Here is a 12,077-nt window from a genome sequence, read left to right as displayed (position 1 = left end):
GTCTATACAGCACTGGTTTTGCTATTTGCCAGTTGTCTGTTACTGTACAACAGATATGACTTAAACTTTTTAAAATTACTACTAATTTTAGGTTGTGTTACACGGGGAAATATACAGTATTTACACCCTTCCTGGTTGTAATTCTAACATATTTCAAGTTATTAAAACTTAAAACATTTAAATCTTTTGTCTACTTATAAGAACAATTTAGTATGGGAAAAAATACAGTATAGTACCAAGAAAGAAATGAAAATGGGTGGTAAAGGCATTTGAATAGGCAAGTTTCTGTTTGCCATGGCTCTAATGCAGTGGTCGGGGAACCGGGGTAAATTACCCCAAATGGGGTAATTTAGAAAATTTGGGGGGTAATGGGTGAACATATATGAAAATTGGAGAAAGAATGCATTGAGGAACCCAAGATCTTCAAAACCAGGGAAATAGAGAAATATCAGTTTTTATATTATTTGATATCAGAAATTAGCACTTCCTCTATGTATTATAATTGTTTATAATCTATATATAATATATTCAACTTGTAAAATGAGTCTAGTATTCTAGCAGCATATGTTTTGTATCGTAGTAAAAAAAAATTGAGTGTGGGTTCTTAAAACCGAATTTAAAAAGTATCTGACTGATCAGAAATAATCTTGCAGACAAGTTCAGAAAACTTACCTGGCTAGCTCTTCTTGTACAATTGCTAACATTTTCTACATGTAAATGTGCTGAATAAGGTATTGCAAGGAAAGCTAATCTCTCTCATCTTAGCAAGGAAAAAAATCAGAATTTGTAACAAAGCTTCAATATTGGAACTAGAAAGTAAATGCCATTAAGACTGCGGTCTTTCCAAACCTGTCAGTTTTTGAAGTTATAACTGCATTATTAGTGTTAAGGAGTTGGTCACAAAGCACCTGCCAAAACTTAAGAATAGATTCTGTGACTACTTTCCAGAACTTGATTCTCATACTGTCGAATGTGAACTGGTTGATCTGCCTGAAGGGTTAGCAGAAGAGGTAATTGAACTTCATTCCAACAGTAAAACTCGCATGGAATTTGAGACCAAGGAGGACCTCTCAAATTTTTATATGGCAAAAATGGTAAAGGCTTATAAAACTGCACAATTGGAACCAACTAAAATGCTGCCACCTTTTACAACAACCTACCTTTGCGAACAAGATTTGTCCACCCTTGTAAATTTAAAAACAAAATACAGGACCTGGTTGGATCCTGAAGATTATTGTATCAAAGATGAAACAGTAACATTTTTCCAAAGCCTGAGGGAGCTGATAGTAAAATATTCAAGTTTTCAATAATTTTTCATTAGTTTTATTTGTGTGCCATTCTTATGCCAGAAACATTTTCCCCATAATAGTAGATTAGATAAAATTTTCCTATTTTGTTTTTGTATGATTTTGAAAGACATGATAGTCAATCATTTTTCTTGTGGCCTATGTAATGCTAAAAGACAGACTTTTACTTCCCAATGATAAGAAGAAATAAACAAACATTATTCCAATATAAATATTGTGTGCGTTTATAAGGCACTAATTCTATAAGTAAATTGGTTCCTCCCCCAGAGTACTTCATAGTAAGGGGTAAATTAATTTTATTACAAATTATTTTGGGGTAACAACCAAAACTGTTACCCGACCCCTGCTCTAATGGAATTACAGGTATTCCTGTTAAGTGTTTCGAAATATGCGATTTTCCATTTATGCGGGCCCATTTATCAACCAAATTCTTGCATAATTCGGGACCCTATTACACTTCTATCTTCTGTGCGTTGCCACCTGGATAGGACCTAACCTTTCTCCTCTTTTTGAGGCCAAAGCAATCCCTTCGGTCCTTTACTACAGTCTCTTCAATTAACAATGCCTCATCTCCCTCTTCCTCTGCTAGAGGGGCAAATCTGTTTTTGGAAGTAGTTACATTTCTAGGCTGTTGTTTAGTCTTCTTGGCCTTAGTTACCTTTCCCTGAGTAGGTTTCATTAACTCTGCTTTTGTTGGTAATTTCCTCTCTCGGTTCTGTAATTGATTTTACCATATTTTTGTATTTCTTGGATACTAATTTCATTTTCTACCACATCCTCTATGACTTCTTTGTTCCTTATTTCTAATTGTTGGAACTTGGACATGATCTTATCAATTTTTTCTAGTTCTTGGTTTTCATCTTTCAATTTTTCTACTTCATGTTCCTACTGACAGAACAGGCATACACTATTATTGTGCAGGTTTGCAGCACACCCTTATTTGAAGTCGACGCACCATTTGTTTATTTGGCATTTGGCCCATTTGTGCTTCAACTTCAGTTTCTCACTCATTTTTAATTTCTCTGTGATATTGCCTAATGCGTCTCTGGGAATCTCGGCTAATAACTTTTATAATTATTAACTTTGTGACCTCTAGGGTAAAAAAAAGGGGGGCGGGCTGATACTTACCCAATTGCTACCGCATCCTCTTAATCCTGGGTGACTTTCCATCTTTTCAGTCCCTAACCTCCCCTAAGTGCTTCCAAACCAACAGTTAAGTCTCCTCAAAGTTGGTCTGTCACTAACGGGCTGCAGTTCCTAACTAAGCAGCACAAGGCAGAATCTTGATTTCTCGCCAGGATTGACAGCGGAAGGCTAGCAATTACTGGGATTTCTGAACACCTAAGAACAGCCAGACTCTTAGGTACTACTGAGTATTACAAAGAAGCAGGAACTGGGTTTTTTAGTTGGCCAGGACTCCAACAAAAAACAAAAGCTACATCAGCCTCATAAGCAGTTGAGCCTATTTTGCTATGTGGTCAGCTATTACACGTAAGGAATGTGCTTTGTGGGGCACTAATAGCACTATTCCATTCTTGCGTCCCGTCACCCTGGGATTCCTCCATCCCAGACTCTGGAAACATGTGAGCAAGATCCTAGGTTGTTTTTAGAGGTTCCAAAGCCTCTGCTCCGACGCATCAGGTAGCTGCCAGCTCTTTAATGTCTCTATGTATGGGCTAGTTATATATAACCATTGTATCTAAATATATAATGTTTTTTCTTTTTTTTTTTGCTTTCTTTATTTAAGCGAGGAGAGAATGAAAGTTGAGTTTGGTTAGAAGGGTTGAGAAAGAGAAAAAATAGAAATATGAAAATGTAGAAGAGTTATTAATGGTCCGGTCCTAGTCTAGATGCTCAGAGCTGATTTTAGCTGCAAGGTTAAACCTACTAGGTTGGAAAAAAAAAACCTCCCCACAAAAGAGAGAGAGAGAGAGAGAGAGAGAGAGAGAGAGAGAGAGATGAGAGAGAGAGTTATTACAAGGATTTGGGATGTCTCGTAGAGTTTTTGGTTCAACCAAAGAGTTCATTTGGTCTTGGTTAGAGCAAATTAGGTTAAACATTTAGAGAGTTTTTATGATCTTGTCTAACCTATTCTTGAATCTTTTACTGTGTTAACTATTAAATACTGCAGAAATCTATTTCATGTATTTACTATTTTGTATGTAAACAACATTGAGTGATGTATCTTTTCAATTCCAGTTTGTGTGAGAGAGAGAGAGAGAGAGAGAGAGAGAGAGAGAGAGAGTGTGTGTGTGTGTGTGTGTGTGTGTGTGTGTGTGTGTGTGTGTGTGTGTGTGTGTGTGTGTGTGATCTTAGCTTGTGTTTTTCAAAAAAATTTCAGTCTGGACAAAATACACTGCAAGCCAGTTTTACATTGCAAACCAATTATAAAACCTATAATTTTACCAAGAAGTTTTTTGCAATAATGATGTGGCAAATAACACAAAAAATATACCAAATAATTACAAATTACAATCATTATAATGCTAAAATCAGGAACGTATGAAATTATATTGAACTTAAGTTCATATATAATTTTTCTAGTTTGTCCCACCATCACACCCCTTACAGCCAAAACAAGTACTCACTCTCCCTTCGTCCTCCGCCCAAACAACCAAACTTTTCACTGTGCACCATCTGTTGGCAGAAATATGCAAGTTTTCTACAACTGAAATTCTAAAATCTATAGATATTGGAGTTACACTGGGGTAACGGAAATGACAGGACATTTGTATTTGACAGTACAATAAGAGGCAAACCTTGCAGTTGTACAGTATTATGAAGTAAAAGATAAAGGAGGTTGAACAGCCAGACAGAAGAAGGAAGTGGTATTGAGGTAAAGAAGAGGATTTAGACGTGAGTACAGCTAGAGTGGATGGCATGATGCAAACACTTCAGTGATGGCTACAGTACACTGCAGGAATTGGTTCATTTAGTCAGCAACCAAAATTGGGTAAAACAAAATATTACAAAAATTAAAATCAGGAACAGAACACTTACGCTGAGTAGAGTGCCAGTGAGATTTTCAATGAGAGTATCTACTGATGTAGCTATGTGTCTTGCATGAGCTTCAATGTCATTGATAATGGTTGGATCTATAGGTGGTATTTGTGGAGCAAGAGCTGTTCGTAACAGGCTTGGAGTAGAGCTTCTTGATCCAGGGAATGAGGCTAAAATGAATAATAATAATAATAATAATAATAATAATAATAATGATGATGATGATGATAACAATATTAATAATAATCATTATAATAATAACAATAATAATAACTTGCTTTGAAACAATAGATGGAAATTGAGGAAAGACAGTTAAAGAAATGGGTCAGTCAAGTGGACAGAAATCAAAATGATAAGGTTAAAAGTAGCAGAAACTAATATGCTTCATGGATCAAAAGGGATACTTCATGAGACTTTCAGTTCCACCAATAGTGTACATCACAGGGCATATTGTATTATAAGAAAGTATCCATAACATGACATTATAGCAAGAGTCCTAATAACCAAATTCCAACTGTATTTTTTCTTACAAACTGATACTAGTACTTGATAAAAACATTGCATAATGCAATTGACATACATCCTATCATTATAGCATGACTTATAACTTCAATGAAAAAATCAAGGATTTTAATAGTACAGTATATTGATATGTGACCTAGAATAATTTTTTCTTTAGTATGATTGGGAAAAATAATCACTAATTCCTAAAGCAGATGTTATCAAATTCAGAGAAAAATAACAGTTTGACCTTTAAATGAACTTGCAACCATCAAAATAAGGTTACGATATATGATATTCAAACTTAGAACATTTTATGAGATTCAGAGTAAAACTAAAATATAGAGTTTACTATGATGAACAGTAGAATATTCATAATAAAGCTTATTACTTTCCTATCAAAGCCACCACTTTCCAACCTCCTTTCCAACATGAAAGGAGTGAAATCAAATCTCTGCCCCTCTCTCAAATTGCCTACCTCCCTACTATGTTATTGGCTTAACAATGCCCTCTGTGGTGCTCTATGGCAAACAATACTGATGTGCAAATGCATCAAATTTCATAAAGGGAAGATATAATTAACCTCTTGACATCAATAAATAGTGGGTAGAAAGGGGGAAATAGGTGAACATTAGGTGAGTGTTGAAATAATAGTTGTTCACATGCAAATACAAATCCGCGTTATATATATAGGTTACAGGCTATTGCTGCTTTTGCTTCGACCAAAATTAAGGAAATCCTGTGGGTCTGTCAACATTGTATGGTTGCCCTCTGTTTCTACTTGCACTGGGTAGGCACATAAGAGCCTGTGGCTCATTTCACACTTCACTATGTCACTGTGATGAATGGACGATGGCTCAACTGCTGTCCACGCTGTGCTTTTCCTTTTTAGCTCTTGTGATCATGAGTGTTTTTCAAGTATGTATGAGAACCCTCCTTGCCCTTGAAGGCTGTCCTTATGGCACCTTCATGAGATGAGTGGAGTTGGATCCCCATCCTTTATGTCTTGCATGTTGAGGTAAAAGGTGTTTTATATCCTCCCCTTAGCAGTGAATGGTCATTTTCCCAATGGGACAAGTTCAGCAGCCATGTAAAAAGAAAGCAAAAGGGGATCGTTTCCCCTCTGCTTTTTCCTCCAAAGATGACAAGAAGCAAAAATCTTCTCTAATAAGACCTGAATTTTCCCTGTCCATCCCTTCAGTATTGGAGTTTACAGAGACGCCTATAACAAGGGATGCCAGCCACTTGTTCAAACAGGAATTTGTAGAAGAGTTATTGCTGATTATACTTAGTGAGATGGAGAATACTCAAAAGGATTAAGACCTTCTAGCTTTGGCAATTAACCCATCAGAGCAGGATCCATTACAAGAATCACTATGTCTCCAGAGCTTGTAAGTCTTAACAGATCACCATCCCCACCAGCGAGAGTCCTCAGCTCGAGGGAAAAGGTTTTATTTTAGATGTAGGAGAACAAGGAGATTTCTCCTCATTGATGCAGATTTTTCTTGTTAATGAAGATCAATTACCATCTAATGACACTCCTACTCAGTCCTCACACCATGATATCTCCAACTCCTTGAACTTTTGAAGTTATATAATTCCTCAGTGAGATCTCACAGTGAGTTGGACCTAACAGTAATGCCTGAAGACCCAAATTGTAATTTTTCCCCTAGATAAGAAGTTATTAATGCTTCCCATGATAAAACATCAACACTTCTAGACCTTCACAAGGAGTTAAAATGCCAAAAGATCAAAAAGATTGGTTGTATTGGCCTAGTGCAAGTGTAAATCTATCCCTCCATCTGCAAATCCACAAAAACCTGTGCACCCTAAACAGGTAAAGAGAAGCATAGGCCTATTAGGGCACAAAAAAAGAATGCACAGGCAGAGCCCAGTGCTCCGCCTAAACGCACTCCAACAAGAATGAGTCCCACAGTAATGTGATAGCTGAATGCGCTGCTAACAATTCATGCCCACAGGCAGAGTAAGGACCACCATTTCAAGAATTCTAACAAAACACTCGAGAGTGTATGAGATAAACTTACCACTGACTTGATTGGAAAATTCTTTTCCAGATACTAGAGGAAACAATAGATCAACATTTAAGTCTAATCCTGAAATCCTGAGATTTTTCTAATTTGCAAGTACAACCAGTGATCCCACATAAAAGGAAAAGGGCTGTAGAACCATATCCGTCATTTACTCGTGTATCACCCATCCTTTGCCTATCAGGAACAACAACCCTATAAGAGACAGAGATCCAATTCCCCCATATTAATCAAGAGATTAAGCCATGAGGTGTCATTGGAAGATGTTTAAGGTAAGTTGTAATGAGGCACTACTGGAAGATGTATAGGTACAGTACCATGAAATATTCAAACACATGCCAGGTAGCAAGATGAGGTATCTGAGGAAAAATTTCTCAACAAATGCAATGTTCTTTGTTTGTGAGTTGGATAATGTAGATGACAAACAGACAGTCCAAAGACTACCAAGCTGCAAACTAATAATCCTCTTCCATAGTATTGGACTCTTAATGCCGCTCATGATACCTCTGCTAGGGTAAAATTCCGACAAAAATATTAAAAATTATGGAGTTTGCTACTTGTAACTCGAGAAATCTAAGCACATTCACATAGCTACAAACTAGATGTTCCTTTTACTTGTTAAAAAAGATACTATCTGGAATTTTGTAGACAACAAAGTTAGGGTAAGTTAAAAGGAAGGAAACTTTAGTGAAACAACCAGCTATAACAAATATCGCATAATCATACAATAGCTTGACCACTGTAATGAAGCAGCTTTTAATTGATAAAATTTATGGAATTTTGGCCATGATCTTATATAGCACAGTACTGTACAGTATAGTATACTGTAATATGAAACACAATCCTTCTGCAAAAGCATACCATATATCAATACAATTATATATCATTCAAAAAGTGCTTAAGTAAGAACTTACTTTTAGAAACAGGACTAGCAAGCTTAATTTTTGTATGAAGATCATCAGCTACATACGATATAATATCTCCATGTCGCGTCACCACTCCAGAACCTTGCAAAGCTGATTCGGCTTGATCTGGACTACACCTTCCTACTTGAAGACTCCATGGTCGTTCCTAGATATTTGAAAAATTTGTAACTAAAATACTGTGCTTAAAGATAAAAACCCATTACATATGATAGCCTTATCTGTGCTAGCAGTCATCCCCAGATATATCCCGCAAAAGTCTTCCTTTCCACCTTTTTAGTAAGCATCCAGGTACGTGAGCAGTTTTGGTAGTTTTATGTATTAAGGCTGGGAGAGAACAAGGAACAGGTCTTCACTTATGTACATTTATTTGCCAACTGACATATACTGCTTAACTGACTTACACAGCTTAACTTGTAAGTTAATATACCAATTAGTACACTACTTGAGTTACACCCTGGTCAATTACCACAAATACCTGTCCTATATGATTAGGCTTAGTGGTAAACATACACAATACTCTTCCCTTTGTACAAGTAGCTATTGCTTCTGAAATATGAGACAAAATAGACCAGCTTAAAATATTAACAATATCAACGTAGAACAGACTAAATTAAAATATTAACTTTTCCCTCCACGCTAATAACTATTGCTTGACAACTTAGAAAAGGCTAACTTAAAACATTGATAACAATCACCAAGTAATAAAACAACTTGAATAAAACAATAAACACTAAGTAGTAAAATAATGTAAATAAAACAACAAAATGTCTTCCACATAAAATAACTAAAATTAACGTTTTAGGCATTTGATCTGATGGCTTGACCAGTTTGTGCCTATTTCACATATTTCCGAATACAGTGCTTTACATAAGTCTTTCAAATAATTTGGTACCTTCTTAGTTCTTGTAGATCTCCTTGGCATAGTAGTAGTGTCTGACACAGATATATCTGTTAAAACTGCACTGAGCTCAGAACTTCCAATAGGACTAGTTGTTGGAGGATCCTGGCTGCTGGGTACATTTAAATATAACAGGCCTACCCACTGCTGATTTACTAACCCCCGTTCCAGCATGCATTTTTACACTATCTGACCGTTCAGTGATTGCTCCAGGGGTTTTACCCCCTTCAGCTTTATGTTTACTGTCCTCACCACACACATTGAACTGTGATGCATCCACTGACATTTCAACTGCCGATCCGTCAACTCAACGTAGTTGGTCAATATGTCTTTTCCAGATGATGTCGCCCACGGCAACATGATAGGAACATGGACTCAAATGTTCAGTCACAATCCCTGAAATCCACGTTTCTTTTCTATTTCGATAGTCCCTAGTTAATATGGTATCTCCAATTGTAACTAATCTCGTTGGTTTCTTGAATAAGTCACCAGATGATTGCTTTTGAATTCTTTCTGATGTATTTGGATGCAGTAGGACAAGACATGTTTTCAACCGTCTACCCATCAATTCTGCCAGTGTACGCTTGGTAGTGGTATGCGGGGTTGTGCGGTACTTGAGGAGAAAATCACAAAGTTTTTTATTTAACGAACTGTCTTTGCTTTCATGCCATAATTGAATGCAGTCTTGCATGTTTTTACAAAGCGTTCTGTTTGTTCATTTGTACTTGGATGATATGGCGCAGAGAAGATATGTTTGATCCCATTGCTTTCAGTAAAAGCACGGAACTCAGCTGAAGTAAACTGTGGCCCATTGTCGGAGATAAGTTCATCACAAACTCCATGTTGTGCGAAGATCTTTCTGATCACCTCTATTGTCTGCGTACTGCAAGTTGACCTCATATGACAGACCCCTGGCCACTTTGAATATGCGTCCACCATTATGAACCACATTTAGCCTAAGAAAGGGTCAGCAAAATCAATATGGACTTTTTTCCATGATCCCGTTGGCCATTTCCACGGATTTCTTTGAGATACAAGCGGAACTGATTGCGTTTCTTGACATGCATAATACGACTGCACTGTTCGTTCTATGTCTTGATCAATGTTGGACCACCACACATGCATTCTTGCTAATCCTTTCATTCTCGCAATCCCTGGATGACAACTATGTAATTAGTTAGGGACCTGTCCCTGAAACTTTTTAGGAACAATAATACAAACTCCCCAGAGCAAACAACCATCTTCTACTGTGATCTCCTCACGACGGATATAGAATGGTTTGAGATCGTTACTGATATCTGCTGCATCTGGCCATCCCATAGTGGTAAATAGCAATACTTTTGACAGCACAGGGTCATGTCTCACCTCTCTAGCAATATATTTTGCCAAAATCGAAAGTGCTTTAATTTGCGCAATGTTGAGTTCAGTTGCTTCAGATGTCCAATATATAGATTCTTCTGCACAACCTTCTACTGGTAACGGAGGCCTTGACAATGCATCTGCATTACAGTTTTGTTCTGACTTACGAATCTGAATGTCATAATCGTATGCAGCAAGTTAGATCGCCCATCTTTGTATTCTCGCAGCAGCCAATATGGGAATGCCTTCTTTCGAACTGAAGATGAAACTCAGCGGTTTATTATCCGTGATCAGTATGAATTTATGTCCATATAGATACTGATGAAATCTGTGGATCCCAAAAATGATTGCTAGTCTTTCCCTTTCCAATTGGGAATAATTCGCCTCAGTTTTTATTAATGTGTGAGATGCATATGCTATGGGTCGTTCACTATCTTCCGTTAGATGTGAAAGAACAGCTCCGAGCCCTTTTGGGGATGCATCAACTGCTAGTGACTCTGGCTTTTTAGGATCATAATGAACCAAAACACCACAGTCTTTAGTTAATAATTCTACAACTTTGGTGAACGCTTCTTCGCATTCTGATGACCAACTCCATTTCCGATCCTTCTTGAAAAGTTCAGATAAAGGTGCAGCTATGGAAGAAAAGTTCGGTGCATATTGGCGGTAATGATTGACGAGTCCTAAGAATGACTGCATTTTTGCTCTATTTGTTGGGCGTGGCGCGTCTCTAACAGCTGCTGTGGTTTCCTCATCTATTCTCAGGCCTTCCTTGTCTACCAAAAAACTCAGCCATTTCATGGATGGTCTGAGAAAGGCACACTTAGGCAGGTTACAACGGACACCATTATCTTCAAGCCTTTGTAATACATCATCAAGAGTCTGAAAATGTTCTTGATCATTACGGCCAGTCACGCTGATATCATCCATATTGCATGCACATGCTACTCCTTGTAGGACCCTGTTCATCATTGATTGAAATAGTTGAGGTGCGCAAGATACTCTGAATGGTAATCGAGTATAGCGGAACAAACCCAGGTGGGTATTAATTGTCAGATACTTTCGTGATTCCTCTGCCACTTCTATCTGTTTACATGCGTTTGACAAGTCTACTTTCGTAAACATCACGCCTCAATTCAACTTAGGGTATAGATCATCAATACGTGGCATTGGATATTCTGAATTTTCAAGGTACTTATTCACTGTGACTTTAAAGTCCCCATAAACCCTGATTAATTCATCAGTTTTCTTGACAGGAACAATGGGAGCGGCCGAATCACTGTATTCGACACGTTCCAGGATTCCCTGCCGTTCCTCTTTAAGAATTGCCTCCTTCACTTCATCTCAAATTGCATATGGAACTGGCCTTGCTTTGAAGAACACCGGTTTTGTTTCAGGTTTGACGCGCATTTCAGCTTTAAAATTTACCGCTTTTCCCAGTTCAGATTTGAAAACTGCCTCATGTTTTCTAAGAATTCTTTGTAACTCTGGAGGATATTCATCAAATGAATCAGTTCTGCTTGTTACAATGTTATTGACACACAATGCCTCCCAGTCTAATCGAATATGCGCTAACCAGTCCCTTCCGAATAGTGCTGGTCCATCACTGTGCACAACGTAGAGTGGTAATTATAACCCTTGGGCCCTGATACTGAACGTTAACATAACATATTCCTATTAATGGTACGCTTTCTCCAGTGATTGTTTTTAGAACCATATTGCTAGGTTTTAGCTCCACATGCTTCTTTAGATGACTATGATACATTCGTTTTGATATCAAAGGAACTGTTGTACCAGTGTCTACTTCCATCTCCACTCGTTTTCCATTTAATGAGACAGCTACCATTATCTCAGGAGTTTTTGTACGTTTTCCAGGCTGTTTTTGAACATTTCCTATTGTTCCATTGGATATTTTGTTGCGAACGTTTCTAATTCGAACATGACTGATATCGGTATAATCAGATCTGAACTTGAACCTGTGTCAGAAACAGTGACTGACTGTTCATGTTTCACCTTTGACGACGACTTCTCCTTTTTC

General features: G+C 37.5%; 1 protein-coding gene across 3 annotated transcripts in view; it reads right to left on the bottom strand.

Annotated features, from left to right (window-relative positions):
• BORCS6 (BLOC-1 related complex subunit 6) overlaps positions 1-12,077 on the bottom strand; it is a 230,074-nt gene that overhangs the window by 107,588 nt on the left and 110,409 nt on the right. For all 3 annotated transcript variants that reach the window (XM_068386632.1, XM_068386617.1, XM_068386625.1), the window contains 2 exons: positions 7,771-7,927; positions 4,308-4,477 (listed from right to left, as the gene is read on the bottom strand). In XM_068386632.1, the coding sequence (XP_068242733.1) occupies positions 4,308-4,477; positions 7,771-7,927 (327 nt within the window). The remainder of the gene's footprint in view (positions 1-4,307; positions 4,478-7,770; positions 7,928-12,077) is intronic.

The sequence above is a fragment of the Palaemon carinicauda genome, chromosome 1 (genome assembly GCF_036898095.1).
Source record: "Palaemon carinicauda isolate YSFRI2023 chromosome 1, ASM3689809v2, whole genome shotgun sequence".
NCBI classification, from domain to species: Eukaryota; Metazoa; Arthropoda; class Malacostraca; order Decapoda; family Palaemonidae; genus Palaemon; species Palaemon carinicauda.
This window is presented reverse-complemented; position numbering and strand designations above follow the sequence as displayed.